At 38.8% G+C, this 23,820-nt stretch overlaps 1 protein-coding gene across 3 annotated transcripts in view; it reads left to right on the top strand.

Moving 5' to 3' along the window:
- Positions 1–8,761: 8,761 nt before the first annotated feature.
- Positions 8,762–23,820, top strand: part of LOC115664782 (protein SEMI-ROLLED LEAF 2) — a 60,683-nt gene continuing 45,624 nt past the window's right edge. The window contains exons 1-20 of one of the 3 annotated variants that reach the window (XM_056312618.1): positions 8,762–9,538; positions 10,254–10,391; positions 10,490–10,564; positions 10,671–10,786; positions 11,045–11,159; positions 11,816–11,944; positions 12,094–12,141; positions 12,339–12,529; positions 12,651–12,850; positions 13,021–13,304; positions 13,385–13,534; positions 13,867–14,271; positions 14,370–14,519; positions 14,702–14,780; positions 14,859–14,983; positions 15,104–15,295; positions 15,412–15,552; positions 15,753–15,875; positions 16,009–16,212; positions 16,332–16,785. In XM_056312618.1, coding sequence (XP_056168593.1) covers positions 10,257–10,391; positions 10,490–10,564; positions 10,671–10,786; positions 11,045–11,159; positions 11,816–11,944; positions 12,094–12,141; positions 12,339–12,529; positions 12,651–12,850; positions 13,021–13,304; positions 13,385–13,534; positions 13,867–14,271; positions 14,370–14,519; positions 14,702–14,780; positions 14,859–14,983; positions 15,104–15,295; positions 15,412–15,552; positions 15,753–15,875; positions 16,009–16,212; positions 16,332–16,448 — 2,979 coding nt within the window. In that variant the 5' untranslated portion in view covers positions 8,762–9,538; positions 10,254–10,256 and the 3' untranslated portion in view covers positions 16,449–16,785. Of the gene's footprint in view, positions 9,539–10,253; positions 10,392–10,489; positions 10,565–10,670; positions 10,787–11,044; positions 11,160–11,815; positions 11,945–12,093; positions 12,142–12,338; positions 12,530–12,650; positions 12,851–13,020; positions 13,305–13,384; positions 13,535–13,866; positions 14,275–14,369; positions 14,520–14,701; positions 14,781–14,858; positions 14,984–15,103; positions 15,296–15,411; positions 15,553–15,752; positions 15,876–16,008; positions 16,213–16,331; positions 16,786–23,820 lie in introns of those variants that run through there. The other 2 variants (XR_008816840.1, XM_056312617.1) reach the window with 2 other exon arrangements.

A 23,820-nucleotide genomic window follows, 5' to 3' on the forward strand; every position in this document is an offset into this window, starting at 1 on the left:
TCACTTATGTCTGTCAACTGTAGATGGCCACCCAAGAACAGGGCAGAGTCCACCATAAACATATCAGGAAAACCCATGTGAATAGCAAGATGACAATCGCCCCTCCATTATTATCGCACGAGGGGAGGCCGCCGAGATTTGATTAAATCTTCGGAAAAAACCATCGAAAGGGATGTGATCTTTTTTCTTTTCTTTCACTGTTCTCCCCGTGAAACAAAAGCTGAAACGGAATGAAAGATGTAGGAAAACAGAGCGCGCGAGAGAGAAGGGGGGGTTTGGCGATGATTGGACGGGTGCGGAACAGAGTACGGGCGTGGTGGGGGGAGTGGGGTGGATCAGAGAAATAGCTCCCGTGCATTTCGCGGGATGATGTCCTGTCTCCGAGTAATAGACCCCTATCTCTCTCTTTCTCTCTCTCTGTGTAGGCGTCACAGTCTCGCTTGTCTTTGAGATTGATTGAATGGGAGAAGGGGTCTTTCCATTGTCACCTGTCACGCTTGTCAAAACAGGTCGCTGTCTCTCTGTCTCTGTCTGTTTTCTCTCTCTCTGTCAGTCCCTCGCTTCATTCGATCAGATTCCCCTGTTCCCAAATTCGCGTTCAAATTAGGATCCACACACACAAACCTGTCGAAATTATCAATTCAATAGGACCCATCAGAATTCACGAGGGATAACGTCGAAGTTTTTACTCTCGGTTTAGCAGCAGCGCGCGTCAATCTGTGTGGCCCATTTGGTAGAGTGATGTCGACAAATTTACGGCATTTGATTGAACAAGTTGAACAGTGGCGGATATGACTTGATATAAGTTAGAGTACTCGAATTGAGCTAGACCCTAATGCTAATTTATTAGGAATGATCATTTCACGTCGCGATCCGTGAGAAGGACCCGACAAAGAGACGGGGGAGGTGAGAAAGGATCTCTTAATCCACAGTCGAGCTCTAAACGTTGCATTATTGTTACTGCAATGAGAACGAGCAAAGAGCCTACGAGCACATCCGTAGTTTTCGCGACATAAATGTTTAATTTGGTTAGATACTTGAATGCAAATGAAGGAGTGGCAAGCTTGGGACATTACTAGTGCATCACAAACTGATGTCCAAGAAAGAAACCTTGAGGTGGGAGATCATTTGAGGCCCAATGGACTTGCTTCAGTGGGCTGTGTTAGCTCAATCCACGAGTTGAATTTGCGTGCATGGCCCAACCCCGTGTCCCATGTCTCAATAGTGTCACATACCTCAACTTTGTTGTGAGCGCGCAGCGAAAACCCAACACCTTCATTCGAGGAGCTCATCAAGAGAAAATCCAAGTCCGATCCCGTCAACATATATAGTTGAACTCATCTTCAGTGAAAAGCTTAAGCCAATGAATTATGAGCTAACTTAAATATATTAACTGCTTCTCACCACATCAATTCTCCGATGTGAAATTTCTCTAAGACAACTCACACGTACATCCTAACAAACTTTGTCAATCGGGAGGGGGGGGGGGCGAATCCAATTTATTTTTCAACGCAAAACCCTTAATTCAAGGCCGTGCCCGTCGTCCGGGAGGCCAATGGCCTCACTCGCCCTCCCGCCTCGGGTCCACCTCTAGCCGGAGAGTTCTTGAAGGCCCATTTGGATCTTTGATGCATCAAATCAATGATTATAGTAGGCAAATCTACATGTCCCGAGTCTCATCGATTGGTCATTTTCGAAGTTGGGGGTGGTCCAAGGGCTTAAGAACCATCGCTAAGCTTCTGACATTAACGACCACACCATTGAATTGCGTGGTCGACGATTAAATTTCATGGAGGATGCTAGATTCATCGATCTCACTTGCATTTCACGTGCCAAGCTCGTGGGTCGTGGATTACTAAAGTTAATCACCGGTTTATATATAATCAAAGTTGCAATCGAAAGAGGACAAGGGCATTAAGTAAAGAAGAAATGTTTCCCTATGTTTATCCATTGCCGCCGTTGTTGTTCGTATCGTTTCTTTTATCGCGTTTCGATAGTCTCCTATAAGCAAAGCCGGGATTATAAAAACAGGAGATGATCGCGCCTATTGCGGGAGAAGATCTTGTCTGCTCGAGGTGCAAGCGAACCTGGTTTACATATGTCATCGGATGAGGCGATTTTTCGCGAGGAATTCACCTCATCTAACGGTACGTATGAAATTGGGCTGATATGTATTGGTTGCGGGCAGTATTAAGCTCCTATTTTGGAAATGCAAAATGCCAGCGGATAATTCTTCAAACATGGGGACGCACTGACTATTGATCGCCTCCTTTCTTTTAGTTTGTTTGAATTAAAGCTTTGAGGCTCTACATCAGAAGAGGCAACATTGGGTGGAGCGGGACGTTTAGGGTTTGTTTAGTAATGTTTCCATTCTCTATTTTTTTGTTCTTTTGTTCCATGGAATAAAAAAAGTACAGAAATCTATTTAGTAATGTCAGTTAGTTTTTTTGTTTATCGGAACAGAAAAGTGGTCAGAGAATAGATTTGGAACAAAAATAAAAAGTACAAAAAATCTACTTTTCTGTTTCTGGAACAAAAAGAGAAATAATAGAAAAACAAGATCAACTCTCTCTCTCTCACAAATATTCTCATACCAAATCCTAAACCCCAAATGCTAAACCCTAAAACCATAAACCTTAACCCTCAAACCCTAAATCCCAAAACCTTAAACCTTAATACCCAAACCCTAAAACCCATAACCCTAAAATAAAAAAACCCGAAACCCCAAAACCCAAACCCTAAACCTTCTAAACCCCAAATCCTAAACCCAAAAACCCAAAATCCGAAATACTAAACCCTAAACCCCATAACTCCAAACCCTAAAATCTAAATCCTAAAATCGTAATTCCAAACCCTAAAATCGTAAAATGTTCAATTGCAAAACCCCGAATCCTTAATCATAAACCCTAAAATGTAAACCCTATATCCTAAGTCCCAAAACCGTAAACCCTAAACCCAAACCCTTAAACCCCAAACTCGAAACCCAAAACCCGAAACTTTAAAATCTAAACCCCAAATCCTAAACCCTAAAATCTAAAATCCAAAACCCCAAACCCCAAACCTCAAAACCAAAATCCTTAAACCCTAACCCCAAATCCTAAAATCCTACACCATAAACTGCAATTTCCTCGACCACCACCTGATATTTGCTTTGTCTATAATGAGTAATTTACTTTATGATTGTTTTAAGATCATCAAATTCTATATCATAATATATTATTATTCTATTTCTAGTCCAATTTTATCCAAACATGAATTGTTAAGTCTCATAAACTGCAATTTCCTCGACCACCACCCGGTATTTGCTTTGTCTATAAGGAGTAATTTTCTTTATGATTGTATTAAGGTCATCCAATTCTACATCATAATATATTTTTATTCTATTTTTAGTCCAATTTTATCCAAATATGAATTGTTAAGTTTCTACTGACAATTTTATATTTAAATGAAAAAATTGGGAGTAGAAATTTTTAGTGTCCTACCAAACGCATTTATCTTCTTTTTCTACTCCGGGATTAGAAATTTTGTGCAGTTACTAAACGCGTTTTTTTGCTAAGAAAATCGTTTAGGGAATGAAAATAGAAAAAACTATTTCTAAACAGAAATTGTTTCTGGAAATAGAAACATTACTAAATAGAACCTTAGTTACAGGTGAAGAGTTCAACTCACACACTCTGTAAAGAGAAAGAGTAAAACACAAATCAATGAGAATTAGAAGTGAGAATTCTCTCTCTCTCTCTCTCTCTCTCTCTCTCTCTCTCTCTCTCTCTCTCTCTCTCTCTCTCTCTCTCTCTCTCTCTCTCTCTCTCTCTCTCTCTCTCTCTGTGTGAAGCCCAAGAGGGATAAATTAGAAGTGAGAATTCTCTGCACGGTTCACTAATATGATACGGCGTGTAATTAAATAGGTTTGCGTCAGGCAACCATAATTTCGTGCCGTAAACAGGTATGACGCGTTCAATTTATTTAAACACAAATCAATGTGTATTGAGTTGAGGTGTCAATGTTTCGATGCGACACAATTAGACACATTTCAACATGTTTGGCACTCGTGCTTAGGACTTTTTTTATCTTCAAAAGGCTATAGAAACAACATTGTGTCGAAGAGAACGAACAATCGATAAAGTACAAACATAATTCCAAACACAAGAAATTCAACATAATGAAACGCATTTTTCAACGATGCACTTTAGATTAATGTGAAGTGAAATTACTCCTATTGTCTTGAAAGTATCGATATGAATTATCGCGCATAAATATGTTTTATGTGTTTTTATCATGTATACATGTTAACGTATGTGTGTGTATATATATATAAGTTAACATGCCGTGTCGTATTAAAACCCGACACTGTGACATGTTTGATGGTCGTTTAGTCAACCCGACACGGTGACACCTTTTAGTCGTTTAGTCGACCCTGACACAGTGACACGTCGTGTTGGTCATGTCTAATAGCGTAACTCGCTTTGTTTGGTGTGTTGCATTCGTTTTGAGACAATTTCACATGCTTATTACACGTGTCTTGTTTGGGTTTAACCACGCTTGTATTATACCCATATTCCGACACGATACGACTAGTTTGCCCTAAGATAAAACATCTGTCAACCAGGTCAATCACCATTTGATTACATGAGTCAGGTGTGATTTCTAAAAATTACATGGTCGTAATTAATCATGGTTCATGGGCCACGGTCCAAACAAGTGGACATAAAACGAGAATTAAATCGACTCACTTGGAAGGTTTGATTGTTTCGGAGAATAATTGAGATGATAAAAGTTGAGTCATGTTTCAAAAATTTCCATCTCGACATCAAGTTCACGCAGTGATCAAAATTGACAAATGACACGACATTTCATGTGTTTGTTCTTACATGTACGTAAATGAGTTAGCTAATCGATCATGCTAGCAAGCCAAACGAATTAAGTATCATGGAGTTCGAGTCACTCAAGTATTCTGGAAATTTGATTCGATTAGATACTCGAAGGATAAACTAGATTCAGAGTGACCCCTCGATAAGAATCAAAAAGTCGGGATTCGAATTCGAGCAACACAGAGTAGTTTGTAGCGAGGAAAGTTGCTTCTTGCGATGTTCAAGAGGGGAGCAACCACCCCATTTGGCCCTTTGCAATGTTGCCCTTGATCAAAACAAATCACTAGTTGCGTTGCCATGACATGAAACTTTCTAGCCATTCCTAATCCAAATTGCACAGTGCAGTGACATTTTCTTACGAGCATCGTTCGGTTCAGCTAATGAATGCCATACATTCTGTTTAAGGATGGCCACGATACCTCAAACTAAGGGATAAATGTCCAAAAAACTTATGATTATGACGGGATTATGAATGGAGAAATTTATGATTATTATGGGAGAAAATCTTGTCTGCTCCGAGTGCAAGTGAATCCGTTTCTTTTATATTTCTTTTCCGTTTAGATATAACAGAAATGTTTCTCTATTTTACCGATGGCCGCCGTAGTTTGCATCATTAAACTTATTCTACTTCAATTGCCTCCTAATAGCAAGCCGGGATTATTAGAAGGAGAAATTTATGATTATTACGGGAGAAAATATTATCACAGGTGCAAAGATAAAGTGATTTTTAAGAGGAACTCATCTCATCTAATGGTCCATGCGAGTCGAGGTCATTGTGCACTGAGGCTAGGATTGCCCGGGGGCGATGTTATTTTGTCTTGTTCTCTTTGTTAAAACAGTAGTCTAAGAGATTCCAACTGTGATTCTTTTCCTAGAATGATAATAGCAGAGATGATCTTTCAACTTTGATTTAATATATAACGTCCTTCTCTGAACTTTTAATTTATGCGATATCATCCCTGAAATTTGGCCCAATATGCAATATTGTCCCTAAACTTTTTAATTTGTTCAACGTGGTACTTGAACTATTGTTAAATGTTCAATGCATTCCCTAGACTATATGGAAATGTTTAAAATTTCATGGATCATATTGAGCATTGACCAAATTTCAGGGACCACGTTGAATAAATTAAAAGTTCATAGACGACATTGCATATTAAGTCAAAATTCCTGAACCATTTATTCAATGGACGGCATTGCACATTCGATCGAAGTGTTGGGATCATTTGTGACATTTTCCCTTTTTCCAACTGCCAAGATCTCTCTCTCTCTGAAGCTTCGGAGGGATAAATTTGAATTGACAATCCTCAACGCGATCTATTTACAAGACACGGCGCATAACTACATAAGGTTTGTAATTGGCATTACGGGGTTATGTCATGTAACGAATATAGCACTGTTAATACCGTTTCTTATGTGGGTTGACCGCTTACCCTATTTAAACATATATCATTGCGCATAAATTAATGTGTTGATGGGTCATCTGTTTTGCTGCGACACGCATCAACCGGCTTTAACACGTGTACTTACGTACTTGGAGACTTTTTTATTGTGGGAAATTTTTAAAAACAACACTCATGTCAAATAGAATATAAAGCAAGAACACAATTCCAAACAAAAGCCACTAAACATAAAGAAGTACTAACTTAATAGTACAATTTAGATTACTGTGAAGCGAGGATACTCATATCGTCTAGAAAATCTTAACCCCAATTATCATATATAAACATTTTGTATGTATTTATCATGTATACAAATTAACGTATCATGTTGTGTACGGCGTTTGATAATTGTATTAGTCATTAACTCGCTTTTATTAGGTGTGTATTGCTCATATCAAGATACTTTAACACTAATTCGGATAAATCATATTCATATTATACCAATGTTTCCACACGACACGACATGCTAAGAAGATAAATACTTATCAAGATCAACTAGGCCTATCACCATTGTTGATTACACGGGCCTTGCGTGATTTTTACAAATTCAATGGTCGTGATTACACATGGTTCGTGGATCTCATCCAAACACATGGACTTAAAATGAGAATCAAATCTAGTTACTTTGAAGGTTTTATTATAATTATTTCGGAGTATAATTGAGATAAGTTGAGTTTACACGTTTCTATTTGCAAACTTGATTTGTCCGGAACCTTAAGGCACAACATTTTGACTCGATGAGGTAGTTGATATGCTTAAATTCAACTCAACTTGACAATTAAGGATGCAAAAGTACGAGCATTAGCATGGTCGGCTTTAAATTGGAATTTGAACTTGAAATCAAGTTCATGCAGTGATTAAAAAAGACAAATAACATGACATTTTCATGGGCCTAATTCCAAAAAAAAAAAGCACTAACTTTACCTAAAATGACAATTTCTTGCCCGAACCTTTTTTTGTTTAGTAAAAAATTACCAACTTTCACTTAAATCTCAAATTTGGCTCAATTTACTTGGAATCTTTAATTGTCCAATGTGACTATTTAACCTCAGCAATAAATTCACGTTGCTTGCTAGTCGAATTTAAAACATTATTTATTGTCTTTTTTTCTGAGTCACAGCTTGAAAAAATGTGAATTTGTTCATGATCTCATTCACTTCATCGGCAAGTTAAAAAGATCTCAAGATTAAATCTCTCCGACCGGCCTCCACCCATTTTGTTGTAATCTGAAGTTGTGGACCACCACTCGTCGGGAGACGACATGATCAAGATCCGTCAAGTTCACGACCAAAACATTTTTTCTGAAACAAGCCCAAGCCCTCCCCTTGAAACTTCGAAGTCTACGTCGGATGGACATTAATAAATTGATTTTGTTGGGAAATATAGTGAAGGAGATTCTAAAGCTGTGTCATACCAAAGTACTTGTAACAATTTACAAGATGTTAAGCTTTGGTTAATGGGGATCAAATTTAGAACTCAAGTAAAAGTTAGTAATTTTTATTGAGAAAAAAAAATTCAAGCCAGAATTAAAGGTAAAGTCGATGTTTTTTATTTTTTTTTGGAATTTGCTCCATTTTCATGTGTTTATGCTTACATGTACATAAACAAGTCAGCTACTTGATCACACTCGCAAGTTAAATTAATAAATTATTACATAGTTCGAGTGACTTAAGTATTATCGAATTTGATTTAATTCGATACTCAAAAGATAAACTAGAGACAGAGTGGCCCGTTCGATAAGAATCAAATCGCATGTCGCTATTCGCACGCAAGAAAAGTTACTTCTTGCAATGTACAAGAGAGCTGCAACTAGACCAGTCGGCCCTTTGCCATGTTGGCATGACATGAAACTTTCTAGCCATTCCCAACCCAAATCGAGCAGTGCAAGGACATCTTCTTTCAAGCATCGTCCGGTTCATCTTAGGAATCATACTCGAATATATGCAAGACTTTCCGTTTAAGGACGGCCTCGATACCTCGAAGCGTTCGCTCTTGAAGTAATCCGATTCTGACGTAAGCTGAAAGACCTTCGACGAGGGGCATTTCCATCGGCAATTATGATGGTGGGTAGGCATTGGAATCATCGGCTGAAGTTGGTAAACGATGAGTAAATTTGGTGGGTACCAAACAGAAAGGCTGGTTTTCCTTCCGAAGAGTGTATTGATGAACAAGCTGGCGCAATCAATGAAGGATAAGTTCATCAGATTATACCAAATCTCACCTGCAAATTTGATAGAAACTTAAAAGGCACACTTAGAAAAGACCTTGAAAAAGTTTCCAACTTTTGTTTAAATTACATAGCTTGCATCCTACTTGAGTTCAGCTACTCATCTACAGCCTATAGTTTCTGAAAAGGGCAAATTGACAGGTATAGTGACAAAACCCCCCTTTCATAATTCAAATGTCAAGCAGGCCTTTTCTTTTTTTACCAAAGTCCTTCCTCTCATAACGCAGCAAAGCATCTTGCAGACCCACTTTCGTCAATCCTTTCAAAAAGTCTCCTGCTTTTGGCATTCATTGAGCTCTGTTTACCACACCCTTTTCTTTCTTTTTTCAAATTAAAGAACATCTTGGCAGGGTCGAACTGTTGAAACTCGAATCCACCCGAAAGGGCCTCGTCACGGCACCGTAGTGCCAAGAACAATGGCGCTACCTCGGTTCAAAGATCTGCTGCTGTCATTTTGAAAGCGGGGGAAGTTTGAAGTTCTTGATGGTAGAAAGAACATGGGCGGCAGTGGACCTTCTATCATCATTTGAGGTGTCATTCCTCAGTCGGAACGTGATCTTGATTATTATGCATGACTTGTCGGGATCTTTAGAGTCCATCAAATTTAGGCTCAAAAGCGTCGATGTTCTGTTTTTATTGTGTTTTTTGACCCAGAAAGGCTGGGACTTTAGTCTTCCAAAGTTCTGACAAGACATAGCGAAAGCAAATATGAAGCTCGCTCTCTCTCTCTCTCTCTCTCTCTCTCTCTACTGAAAAACTGACACACATCACGTGCCTCGCCAAGCCCTCGCTACTGAACTCTCCCATGTTTCTCTTTTGATCTTGTCTCAACTCACCCGCCCTCTCTCTGTATCTCTCTTCCCCGCCGTGCTGCTCACCAACGCTCTCTTTCTTCCTTCCACCTTCTCTTTACACCCAATTCTTGAAATCGGCCATTCTTGCTTCTCAAGACCCTGTGGGAGCTCTAGCTCCTTCCTGGATCTGCCTCTGCAGGGGTAAAGGTACATCCTTTTTCTCGGCCGTGTCTCCGTTTTTTTTTTTATTATTGCCGTGCGTTATGTGCTTACTTGTTGGTTTGATCATTGCCTTTTGCTCGCCCCTCTCTTCTCTCTCTCTCTCTCTCTCTCTCTCTCTCTCTCTTGCGCGTTTCTGTTGAGGTTTGGTCTTCTGGGCGTTCGAGACATTGCTCGTGTGACTCTCTCGATGCTGCTTTGTCTGTGAACATTTTTTTTTTGACATGGTTGGTTAGTGTTATGTTCTCTTGCTACTGGTGTTGTCGTCAAAATGTGCTTACTTTAAGCATTACCGAATTGTTTTTGAACCTTACGATGGTTTGTTGCGATCATGCCTACTGTATTTTGGGCTGTACCTGGCGTGTTTCGACTTTCATGGTGCAGAATCTGCAGATCTTTGATATGAGTAGGTACTTCGGTTTTTAGCCCCAATATTTCTGAAAAAAGAGGTCTTTGTTGTTCCTTCGGTGTCTACCAGTGAATGCCGCAATTTTTAGTAAGATTGGCGGTCTTTATCGGTGATCTTTCCACCATAATAACATTCAAGCTCCAGTTTTCAGAGATTCGATTTGTGATATTACTTTTTCCTCTGGGTGTTTCTTTCTCTCTATTTCTAGTTGGAATGTTATTCTTTGCTTGTACTCTTTGATTTCTGACCTTTGTTGGTCCCTGGGGGCAATTGAAATGTCTGGAACTTTTGCAGGAGATGGGTTTCATCTCCAGGAAGATCTTTCCAGCATGTGGAAGCATGTGTGTGTGCTGCCCCGCTATGAGGTCAAGATCACGTCAACCCGTCAAGAGATACAAGAAGCTTCTTGCTGACATTTTCCCTAAGTCCCCTGTGAGTGTCCTACAAAGTTTCATGGCATTTGTGCTCTGACCTTTATATGTGGACAGATTAATCGTTTCAAACAGTAACTTTACTAATTTGTATGACAGGATGGTTCACCCAGTGATAGGAAAATTGGCAAATTATGCGAATATGCTGCAAAAAACCCTTTTCGAATTCCAAAGGTGATGCTCTTGTTGAACTTCTTATGGGTTGTCGGTCACTTGTGCTTTTATATGGGAATTGGCTTTCTAAATTCTGGATCTTTCTGGCAATGGTTATCAACTATAGATTGTCAAGTATCTCGAAGAAAGGTGCTACAAAGAGCTTCGAAGCGAGCACATCAAGTTCATAAATATTGTTGTTGAGGCCTATAACAAATTACTGTGCATGTGCAAGGAGCAGATGTAAGTGACTCTGTCCATTCTCTCCCTTATCAATCATAAATCCTCAATTCAGATCGTTTTGGCTTTCATTGCACAGATGGCATTCTAGTGTGCTCAATGTATTTTGCACTTTTTTATGAGAAAGATTGTGTTGAACCTACAGTAGAAGGGACATTACAATCGTTCTGATAGACTTGGCTTCTCATGTTTCAATTATAAAGTGCTGAAGGTGCTCATTTTAATTAACTGTGCACAACTTTAATCATTTGCATTTGGCAGGGTATATTTTGCTGTTAGTTTGTTGACTGTCGTTAGCGAGCTTTTGGATAATGGCAAGCAAGATGCTCTGCAGATACTTGGTTGCCAAACCTTGACAAAATTCATCTACAGCCAGGTAAACTATGGTCTAGTCGATCCTTTAGGAGCCAAAGTTTCTTCCCATCTTGCTGGATGAACTGGATAAGATTAAATATGTGGTGTTTTATTTGTTGGGTGCATTTAATGTAGGACAGTAGGAAAGGCATTTTTACGTTTGTGCTATTGTATACTTAATATACATCTCTTGGATTGGGGTTTCTATGCTCAAATTATCTGCTAGTTTTAGTTTATACATATATTGAATTTGGAGCTCATTCTATCTTCTATTTTGGGCAGTCTGATTTGTGTACTTGTTGACCAACACTCCTCTCTGACTAGAAAGAACCAAAGTCCCGAGGGTATTGCATCACTAGACTGTTTAGAGTTTTCTAATAGATTAACTTCAATTTGATGTTATTTAGATGCTGTGAAAGGATGCTAGACATATTGTCGATGATGCTCGCTAGTATTGTTGTAGTCGTTTGTTTTCTAGCATTTTGTGGGATGGTTGGTGGATTATAATGATACTTGTTTTTCTCGTACAAACTGCTTATAGGATGTGAAGTATACTTTTTCCTTCTTGTTTTCCCATTTTGATTTACCAATTTGATTGATAGAAATTATCCCAGCTGTAAGGGAAAACTTTATTCTTTGCTTATTTTCTCGTTTTCTCCATTGTGTTGTTCAATGCAGTCAGATTCAACTTATGCTCATAATATCGAGAAGTTTGTACATAAAGTATGTATGCTGGCACAAATGAGTGGGGAAGGCCACCAACAGTGTGCTCTGAGGGCTTCAAGCTTGCAATGTCTTTCTGCCATGGTGATTTCCTTTTCCTATATTTAATTGCTTCTGTATTTCTTGCATGTCTATACCATTTCTCTCCTTTGACAGGTATTCTGATTCTCAACTTGTTTGTTTGGCTTTTTATCTGTTGGAGTGGACTTTGCTGATAACTTTTCTTCTGACAGGTTTGGTTTATGGTCGAGTTTTCAAGCATATTTGAAGGTTTTGACGAGGTGTGTCATCACTTTTTGCATTTTAGAACATACGAATCTACAATTTTTGAGACATAGATGCTCCTTCGTTGTGCGAGTGATTTATTGCAGAAATGTCTTTGATTTGATGTCGTGTTTCTGTTTTACCATCGCAAGTGTTTTAGTATCTGAGATAGTATTAATGGCAATTGACTGTATGTATTGTGTTCAAATTGCAGATTGTCCAAGCCACTTTAGATAACTATGAGCCTGATATGTGTAACGAAGAAGAGGATGAAAGAGGTGGATCACTTCACAATTGGGTCGATGAAGTTGTAAGATCTGAAGGCAGAACTGCAGGGGAGAGTAGTCCTAACTGCATCATCTTGAGACCGCGGCCCGTGATTAAAGATCCTTCACTTTTAACAAAGTAATCTGTGCTCAATAACCTGTAATATCTTCCGAGCATGGAAGTTGAAATCGTGTTAATGATGTAAACTTAACGAACTAATTATTACCTCTAATTGTTTTTTTTTCTTTCTGTGAGACAGAGAGGAGCTTGATACACCGAAGGTATGGGCTCAAATCTGTATCCAGAGAATGGCTGATCTGGCCAAAGAGAGTATTACGGCTATGCGAAGGGTGATGGACCCGATGCTTGCATACTTTGATTCTGGCCATCACTGGGTTCCTCGAGATGGGTTGTCCTCACTCGTTTTGTCTGACATGAGTTACAAATTGGAGACTTCAGGTAGCTATTATCTTTTAGATTTTATCCGTGGTCTCATCTGTGCTTACATATTTGTAAGCACAGATGAGACAGTGGTCTGAGTACCTGCAGCATTCTTGTTGTTGTGTATGTTTTGATTCTATTGCCATTGCATTCTTGGTTCAATTTTCTTCTTTCTCTGAACTTGCCAGGGAATCAGCAGTTAATCTTGGCATCAGTTATTCGTCACCTGGACCACAAAAATATATTTCATGATCTCCAGCTCAAATCCTGTGTTATCCGAGTTGCCACTGCTTTGGCTAGGCAGATCGGAATCAGTTCTGCGCTGACTGAAATTGGATCCGTAAGTGATCTCTGCAGGCATTTGAGGAAAAGCCTTCAAGTGACGGTCGAAGCAGTGGGAGAAGAAGAGTTGAACTTGAATTATTCACTTCAGAATGCCATTGAAGATTGCTTAGTAGAGATAGCCAAGGGGGTAAATGCAATCTGCCTTTGCGACTGTGGTTGCTGCTTTCTTTTTGGTTCTCTTTGTTAACCCTGACATAAATATGCTAGGTTTGTGACGCACAACCACTATTTGACCTGATGGCTATAACGCTTGAGAAGATGCCCACTGCTGGAGCTGTTGCTAGGGCAACTATGGGATCGTCAATGATACTGGCTCATATGATAGCATTAGTATCAGTCTCTTCACCCCATCGACAGGTGAGAGAATGTGAAACTTTTAGACAAATTCCAAGTTCCTATGGAATCTCCAGATAGACTTATCTCATTTCGAATTCTGGACATTCCATTTGTATGATGAAATGTCCTCAGAGGGAATTATTTGCTTACTTCCTTTTTTATCTCTTTCAGAATTTGGCAGGGAGGAAATTGATATATTATCATTTTAAGATACATTCACATGGATATCCACAGAAACTTTTGACATTTTGATTACGTTCCTTATATGGATGCTATGTTTTCTCTTTTCTGGGCCTTTCCATGTTTGTCGTTAACAGTTGCAATGACTAAGAATTTTTTCCATTGGCATCTAGGTGTTCCCCGAGGCACTTCTTGTACAACTTCTGCACGTAATGTTACATCCAGATGTTGAAGTGCGAGTGAGAGGACACCAAATATTATCTATCCTTCTGGTTCCAAATTCTAGCTGCCCTAGACACGAAGTGTCTTCTGTACGAGCTAACTGTCCTTATGAGTCAAGAAGATGGGAGTCTAGTACTGCATCTGCACTTGCTTCAATTACTGCTCGTCTTGAAAAGCTTAGGAGAGAGAAGAATGGTGCTACACCAGAGAAGCAGGGGCATGCTGTTCAAGATGATTTCAAGGGGATGGACGTTAGCAATGAAGAGGGAAAGCAGGGTTTTGCTCGCAAGAATTCCCCCAACTTTTGCAAGATTTCTATTATGGAAAAAGCAGCTGGATCTGCAGGCTTATCTGATGTGGTAAATAAGTTATCGAGTGGATAATCTGTTCAATAACACGCAGTCTGTATACTTGTAAATATTCAATTATTGATCTGAACTTCTATGCATTACAGGAGCCCTATATACTGAAGTTTAGTGAAGATCAGATTGGCCAGTTGCTATCTGCACTTTGGATACAAGCTAATGTTCCTGATAATTTGCCTTCAAATTTTGAAGCTATAGCTCACTCCTTCGTCCTGACCCTTCTTTCTTCGCGTTTGACGGTGAGACTTCTAATTAATTTGATGGTCCATAAGCACTAGTATCTCTTTGAAGGCTAGGTGTTGCTTGCTCATTCTACATTAACTTCTTTGATAACTGGTGAAATAAGTACATATCCCGTACAAGTCGACTCAAACCTTCTCTGTGCTGTTTTCTTACTGCTCCTTGGTTCAAACTTTTGCAGAACCCTTGTAAAAACCTTGTGATTCGGTTCTTCCATCTTCCCCTGTCACTGCGGATTATATCCCTGGATGCTAATAATGGTACGTCTGTGTGAGTTTCTGTGGACTAGCTTTGTAATTTTTGCGGAAGGCTTGAATGCTATTGATTATCTGTTGTAGGAATGTTGTTCCCAGCATGCCGCAGATCTATTTTTACCCTAGCGACTAGTATGTTGATGTTTGCCGCCAAGATATATCAAATCCATGATCTTATTGATCTGCTCAAATCGGTTGATCCATCTAACGTGAGTTCTTTATCTCAACAGTTGTGTTCACATGCATGAGTACATTCCTTTTCCTTAAAGTTGCTAGTAGCGTCTTGTGGTGAAATAATGTTGCTCATCTTTTTCTTCTCTGAAATTCAGATGGATCCATATTTGGGCATTAGCAAGGACTTGCATTTATTTGTTAGGCCTCAGGCTGATGTTAGAGAGTATGGATCTGCTTTGGATAATCAAAAGGCCTCATCTTTGCTCCTCCACTTGAGGAGCCAAACGTGCGAGTCTGACAAGGTCCTCCTGAACATCTTGATCCAAAGTCTATCTAATATTACCGAGGTATGCTTCACTCTTTGATGTTTTGGAGCTCATATGCTCTCTCTCTCTCTCTCTCTCTCTCTCTCTCTCTCTCTCTCTCTCTCTCTCTCTCATTATTATGAATTTTGTTCGATAAGGTCGATGGAGAAGATTTGGCTAAGCAGCTATCAGAGGCATATAAACCAGAAGATACATTTGTTTTTGGTCCTCAATTAATACTTGATTTGGACAATAATCAAATTGTTGTCCACTCCAAAAAATCACTATCGTTCGATGAGGTATGCACTTCATCATACAGTTACGTTCTTGCTGTTAAACCTTGATTGTATTCTGAGTTTCTTGTTGCAGATAGCCTTTATGCGTGCAGTAAAATAATGTAGTGCACGCATCGAGGATTTGATGATGTAACTGAAAATGAGAAATTGATATAAATGAGACTGTTTGCTTATTGAAGCTGTTCCAACATTTTATGTTGCAGGAATTTTCAACTAATTCGTCTGTTGATGATGACACGATGAGTGAAGCATCTGTTGCTATGAGCAGGATGCCGTCAACTCCATCTTTCTCTGATGTCATCAGTATTGGGAAGCTACTAGAAACGGTGATCTATTCCAAACATAAATATCGGCATATATATATGCATATTGCCTCCCTTTTTATTCTTGATAACGACTCTGAAATTAGCAGAATTCTGATTTTGACTCTTGTGGAAAATTTGCTGAATGTATTCTCAGGCACTTGAGGTGGCTGGTCAAGTGGCTGGAACGACTGTTTCGACATCGCCGCTCCCATATAATACCATGGCTAGTCAATGTGAAGCGCTTGGCACAGGTCCGAGGAGGAAGCTTTCCAATTGGTTGGCCCATGAAAACAACCGTGCCAGATCAGCGGCAGATCACTTCTTCCCAGCAACAGATGGACGCGCAGCAATTAAGAAGGTGGGCATTACACTGTCATCTTCACATTAATGTGTAGTTACAACTCAAAGTTGCTGATTGTAGCTTTATATTCTACTTCGTTGCTCGTCACATGCCCTTTTTTCTTGTGCATGCACAAGATTACTAGCAATGATGCCTTTCTTCAAGGAGACATAATGCCGAAGGATCAATGCTTGACGATGAAACTGCCTCCAGCGAGCCCGTTTGACAACTTCCTCAGAGCAGCTGGATGCTGAGTTGGAATTAACTAATTTGTTCGTGTGATATTTTCCTGTTAGCTAAAGCCATTTATCAGGAACGGTGGCCTAACCTCTTTATTTTGCAATCAGGGAAGTAGTAGTCAACCTCTGTTTGAACAGTTCTTGGTCTTGTAGATGTCCTCCCTGATCTGTATGTCCTATGTACCTATGCTTCTTAGGTTGCAGTGTAATTAATCTCTATGATTTTATTGCTTCCATTAATTAGTTGAAGTGTGAGCCATCTTCGCGTGCAAGTATGTGGTTTCGTATACCGGTACTGGCACGAGCTACGGTTCTGATTCTTCAAAATTGGCCCCTACATTATTTTCTAATTCTTCTTAGAAGTCATGATGCGAGTTTCTCTTCAACGACAATTCATCTTGGTGGTGGCGGTGTTCGATCCATCTAGATTATTGCTAAAGAGGTCTGCTAATGTCTCATCTCACTAAACACTCCCTTCTCCACCCGAGATACACGAGATATGCGAAAATGTGATGACCCATAATTTTTCTTGAAGAGTTTTAATTAGTTCTTCAGAACATGTAGAGAAACCATAGAAAGAAAGATTGGTTTTATCCAATCTACTAGTAAATCAAATATTGAGAAGCACATCTCATGCTAGCAGTTGGGCTTGCATGGAATCTGATCCGATCGACCGGTTCAACCAGGCATCGATCGATTCTTGCTGCACGACGTTTTCTTTCAGGATTTTGCCGGTTTGACCAAATCATCATCCGGTTCAATCTTTTGCTCAATCGTCATGCAGTGTTGGATTTGCCAGAGAGATGGAAGGGAACATGACATTATTGAAGTGTGGTCAAGCCGGTCAAAGGATGGGAACAAAGTCAAACGAAAACGTGCCCCACGCCCAAGCAGTTCCCACTCCCAATTTTTCTCGAATGGCTCATCAATGATGAGGCCGCAAACAGCCACTCGCAGTTTCTCTGGGTCACTTTTCTGATGCCAACGTGCGGTGGGTCTCACTGCCAGTGCCAACGACCTCTATTTCGTTTCTTGTACTGCATTAAAGACATTGGACCATTCATACCTCAACCTGCTCCGTGCGGCAAGACTTGCTATTTTATACGCTTCAGTGAAAACAAAACTGCTACCGAAACCTATCTAGCTTCTTGACATTCCAATTTTCATGTAAGGATGAGCGAGACGTGGTGATGTTGGTCGCCGGGGTATTGCAAGATCGAACCTGGTCGTTGCTGATAGTACCAGAGTGGGGTCTTTCCGGTAGAATGTGTGTGGTTCTAAGGATAGACTAAGCCCGGGCCGACTTGGACGAGGTGTGGTTCTTGGCAAGCTTCCAGAACGGCCAAAGGGCGGGAATGGACCAGAATACTTACCAAACAAGAAGAGTATGGCTAGGAGGTAAAAGCCAATACTAACGAAGGCGCCGGTCCTTGATGTGGGGGAGCTTGTGATGTCAAAGCCCCACATCGAATGGGCAACGCCTTGTGATCCGATTCACGCATAAGATCCTCCATCAAACTGTCATCATCTTGTACGGTCAATCGAACACTGCTTTCAACGGCTCGATTCACATGAAACGAGTTGTGTGATCATTACGTGTATCGTTACTGGTTAGTATTGAACAATGAATCTTTGCAGAATTTATTAGTCGGTGATGGGATTTACTCTTCCTTTTCCTTTCTTTTTCTGTTCTAATTGCGATTCCATGTTTCTAGTATTTATAGCTTTAGCCGATGAGGAAGCTTAATGCCCGCTGGCTGGCCAGACAGTAGGGTATGGCTTGGTGCTCAAGACACAATGCGTGGCTTATGGATGACCGCATTTCGTACATCGCATTGATGCCATGCCCAAATGGAGAGACTCGAGGTTGGGGCGATCCTAAATCCCCTAGCCATTTAAAGACTCGATACCAATGCAATGCCACGAGAAAGATGGTGAAGCCGGGACGTAATGCACGTCAAATAAAACAACGATAATAGCTCCGATACCAGCTGGTGCCCAGGTATCCTGAACAAACGAATCAATAAAACGGATTTTCCGATCCCGACATGGTCGATTCAATTCACCCACTATAACCGAATCACCACTTTGGAAGGCCAATCCAAGGATACTGAATTCTCTTTGACTGCTCGTGAACCCTAAGAATCAAACTAACTAAAAGGGACAAAGAGAACGAGGGGATTCCCAAGAATGAAACTTTATTCAAAAATACAACCGGATGCCATAATGAACGACCCGGGACTTTTATAGCTAAGATTCTAGTACCCTTTCGAGTAACCTCCGGGTAAAGAACAAATGACCTAACGAAAATAGGAAATTTTAACTAGTGACGGTGTTACCAAATTCCTAATCTGGATAAGTGCAACCTAAAAAGTAATCAGAATAGACATGCGGAACATGGAAACATATACCATCCCTATTGCTTGAAATCATCAAATACGGAATTGAAACATCCACGGTGTCGTTCTCTCTCGGTTGAAGTAAGATTCGTCGCACGAGGCCATCTTCATCGAGCTCCTGCTGTTCATGATATGGAAAGTAGCAGAAATGCCGTAGTCCCCTCCAAAACTCGAAAACCACCATTCGCTCGAGGAGTTAAACTTAGCATGATGGACCGGGTAGGAATCGTTCTTTCCTCAAATGAATCCACACAAGATAAGACAACCTTCTTAAGAAGTAACATGCTTTCTGGTGTTATTTGCCAGACCGCGATACTTGTCAAGTCTGCTTTTGAAGTCCTCTTCCTCGCTTCTTCATGTGACTTGCTTTGATTTCTCTTTAGCATTTATACTGGATTCACGCTCAGTGGGCAAATGGAGCAAAGATCCAAATGTCTTAAACCGATTACTTTCGACGCACAACTTGAACATGAACAATACCGACATGAAAGATGCGCGCAATTCATGCAAGGTGAAGTGGTTGTCGATTTGTGGGTAAACGGAGAGACAAAATGAATAAAGAAAATGATCTTCGATTAAAGTGTTGCAAACTTTAATTGTTTTTTTTTATTACAGAAGATTTCATGAAATTTGATAGAAAATTGAAAAGAAGGATGGCACTGCAATCAACAATTTTTTTAAAAAAAAAGAAGAGTTAAAAAAAGAAAAACAACAATACCTGGTCGCCAAAAAGGAAAGCCATTTTCGATTCAGGTCAAAGATTTGGTTCCATGAGATTTTGCAACTTTTGAAGCTGACAATCATTTCAATGAGATTATTGGTAATATGGCGTCTAAAGCAGTCTTCTACTCATTGATGATTGCATTTTTTTTCTCTTGACAGCGACAATCACTATGTTAAACCAAAATTTTAAAATAAAATTATACATTTTTTAATTAAAACGTGTGTAAAATATTGTCTATTTGGATTATCTTAATTATAATGAGTGCCCCAAATCCATTTGGATATATTAAAATTGATTCGAACGTTCCGAAAAATGTTATTAAAAGACACACGCCATTCATCCATATACAAAATGAAAACCCGAAACATCCAATAATTATATATATATATATATATATATATATATATATATTGTGGGGAAGCACCATGATTTCTCGTTTTGATTTACCTCAAATGGTGGAGGAGATGCTCCCCAAGGGAAATGGAGTGATGTAAGAAGAGAGCATATTCTAGAGAAGTAATCTTATGGGGATGACCACGTGACTTCCAGACCAGGACTTTGTTGAACAACCACAGTTTGTAAAATTACTTAATTGAGGACAAACTCATGAACGGAGGGCCCCATCCCACAGTGCAAACCTACTAATTTATTGGAAGACGGGCTGCTATCAACTCTTTAAAAAGTATCTAGTAAGTGTACTAAAAATTTAAAAACTTATTATGAAAGTGCAATCGAATCGTAAAATTTTAAAAAGTACAATCGAGAGTCCTAAAACTTGCCATGTAAGTGCAATCGAGCCCTAAATTTTTCAAAAAGTGTAATCAATTGAAGGATGTGATTGAACCAATTGGACAATTTTTATGATTTAATTGCATTTTTTTTATAGTTTAGAATTCAATTACACTTTTGCGATGAGTTTTAGGACTTAATTGTACTTTTTAAAAAAATTTAGGATTCGATTGTACTTTTGTAACAAGTTTTAGGACTTCCAATACACTTATTCATGGGTCAATTAATATTTAAGTACTCCAACAAGAATGAAGCATTTGGATTCCCCTCCATATCGTACCAACATCGTGCCAGGCGCTACGCGTGGGCATGATCGTCGAGGGGATATATATGAAGAGCATGAAGTAATTTTCGGAAAGAAAATTGAGTTATTTAATTGAGTGGGTGTAGATGGGTATTACAAATATACGTGAAGAAAGAGTAACGGTGTTTATTAAAATTTGTATATAACTCCATGTAAGAGAATTAGTGGAAAATCCAAAAAGTGAGACATAAGTACACATATAAATATATAATATATATATATATATATATATATATATATATCCATTGGAGATTAAATTTAACACTACTTAACACAATCGATGTATATATATGAGTTTAAGGGGCTGTTTGGTAACCTGCCAAACAGTATCCGATTATATTTTTTTGTTTCCCGGGACAAAAAAAAGAACAGAAATTCAGTTGGTAAATTTTTCGTTCCCAGGCACAAATTTGTTCCCAGAATCAGTTTTGGAATATAATCAAGAATAAAAACAAAAGTTGATTCTTGATTCTAGGAACAAGAATCATAAATGGAAAAGAATTTTTTTTTTCTTTTTCTTCTTCTTGGTTGGTCTTCTTCATTTTTCTTGGCATGTGGTCGGTCGCCGGTCGTCGGCCACCGACGATAGGCCACAGGCCAGGGCCGGCGAGGGCAACCCTCGCCTAGGCCGCGAGGGCGGCCCTCGCCCAGGCCGCGACCCGCCCTCCCCCAAGCCGCGACCCGCCCTCGCCGGCCCTGCCCATGGGCCAAGGAAGGGGAAGAAGAAAAAAAGAAAAGGAAATAAAGGAAAATAAAAAGAGAAAAAAATATTAAAACATTCAAAATATTATTAATAAAAAGAAATTTTGTGCAGTTACCAAGCGCATCTCTGTTCTTTTTTCTATTTCAAGAATATAAATTTTGGACAGTTACCAAACGCCTTCAAATGCTTAGAAATTATTTCCGGGAATATAATAAAAAAAATCATTTCTGAACAGAAATTATTTTTGGGAACAGAATGGTTACCAAACGCACCCTAACTCTCTACAACTTTCGATAATCACAAATTTAGGAGTGTCCAGTTTCCTTGAGAAAACTGTGAATGCCAATTGGTGGATCAAATTAACAAAATAAAAAAAGACTTATTTGAAAACAACATCAATATAGAATATTATTACATTCAATATAAAAGCAATGGTTAAACATATTTATTATGAGGCAAAATATATGTAGGATATCTATTAACAACGTCTCTACTATAAAAGATTTTTCACACTTGCAGTTGTAACAGAAAATATCCACTTACTTACCTTACCAAAAACAAGAAAAAGAAAATATCCATCGTTTAACAAAATGAATACAATTGTGTGAATCAAGACTCGGATACCCAATTTACACGACTTAAAGCATAAATAAATTCTACTCGAGTCATTGCGGTCCAAGTTAACTTGAAAATCAAAATTATAATCATCACGTGACTAACTAAATATGAAATTTATCTAAAAATTTAAAGTATATTGACTTTGTTTGATAAAAATTTTTACCTCACCACCTTTTTCTTTTCGTACAACTCCACTTTTTCATCATGCTAGCCAACTTTCAAATTTTTTCACTTGTTCTGTAATTTTTTTAAATCTCATGAGTTAGGTTGAAATACATGTGTGGGTTGGTCAATTGACTTTCATTGAAAATGTTCTCGCAAATCCATTGCAAAAGAATTGAGTTTTACATTGAAGTATTACAAAAAGTTTACAAGCATCGAGTGTATTTCCTTCTCGATGATTTCAATTTCTTTATGGAAAAATAAATTATTGTCCAATATTTGAGGATTTCCTATCAATATTTATTTTCCAAAATTGTTCCATGTTATGGCTCTGGTTGCCCATTCCCATTGAATGGCAATTTGTGGTCCGCAAGGCACCATTGCTCACAGCACCGTTATTCTATATGGATAACATTATCGTTCCCTTAGCAACTTATCATTAAACGCACAATCTTTTTATACATCAACATTCAATTTTTCACGGGAAAACAAATAATGGTAAAAAAGTTACACGATCGAAGAGGAGATCAATTTGTCATCACAAAGAGTATATAATATAAATAAAAAAAGAAGCTAATCTTCAATTCATGATTTAGGATCTCATTGAAAATCTCACGTATTCGATCTCCTCAAATGACATTTTTGGTCTAATAACATAGATATAGATACTACGACTTACTTTTCTAGCAAATTTTTATGTTGAAAGTCACATGTATCGATGCAACTCTTCTTTCAATGACGGTGTACATTCGGTGCATGATAATGTCCAAATATTGTGTTAATCGGGCATTCATATAATACACGCTTTGTATACATTTTTTGCAAGTAATTTTTATGAGTCATCTTTATCGTCATGGAGTCGAATAGTTAGATTAGTTCAAACTATAATTATTCAATTAAGAATGATGGAGATGGGCCATTGTATACTTAATATTAAACCTAGGTTAAAAAGTAAACTTTTGCATGTTTGGGTACTCGAGCTCATTCTTTGTTTCCAGACCAGTTGGTACGGGAGAGGTGGTGCATCCAATTAAGTGCGTGGTAGCTTGAAAGAATGCAGCTCCACTACCATTAGGGTTATGATTACATGCTCCCCGAAATGTCCCTGGAGAATTAGCAAAATGCCCTCGATGGCAATAATCAACAAAAGGCAAATGCCTTTTGAATTTTTTCAAAAAAAGGGAAAAATAATCACTAGAAATTAAGATGGCAATGATTACACCCTCCCTGGTCATGTGTTTAGGCCAATGAAGATGTCGGGGTGGACAGCATGATTGGTGTAAAAATGGCTGAGTTTTTGGACCGAACATGTTTTGATAATTTGTAACAAAGGCATAGGATAAGGTCTTCCATGGCGGAAAAATCATTAATCCAATTTCGTGTTTCCTAAATAAATGATCATACTTATGAAAATGGCGAAATAAATTATCGTGACTTTGATAATTCTGTGCATACGATTTTGAAAGATTTTTAGTACTCGACATTAGAGGAAAAGTTTGTTTTCTAATATCCAAAAGACGTAAATAAGATAAAGCAATGTGTAAAAATCAAACTAAATAACCTCTAATTTTTCACCAGGTGTGTGCATGGTTATATGGGAAAAAGGAAAATTAAAAGAAAAATTGAAGATGAATATTAGGGTCTAATCTATTAGTGCCTTCACCTTACTAAGAATTCTTTTTATAGGT

Source organism: Syzygium oleosum, unplaced genomic scaffold (genome assembly GCF_021117445.2).
Source record: "Syzygium oleosum isolate NSW1041296 unplaced genomic scaffold, Sole_v2.1 Sole_v2.06, whole genome shotgun sequence".
Classification (NCBI taxonomy): Eukaryota; Viridiplantae; Streptophyta; class Magnoliopsida; order Myrtales; family Myrtaceae; genus Syzygium; species Syzygium oleosum.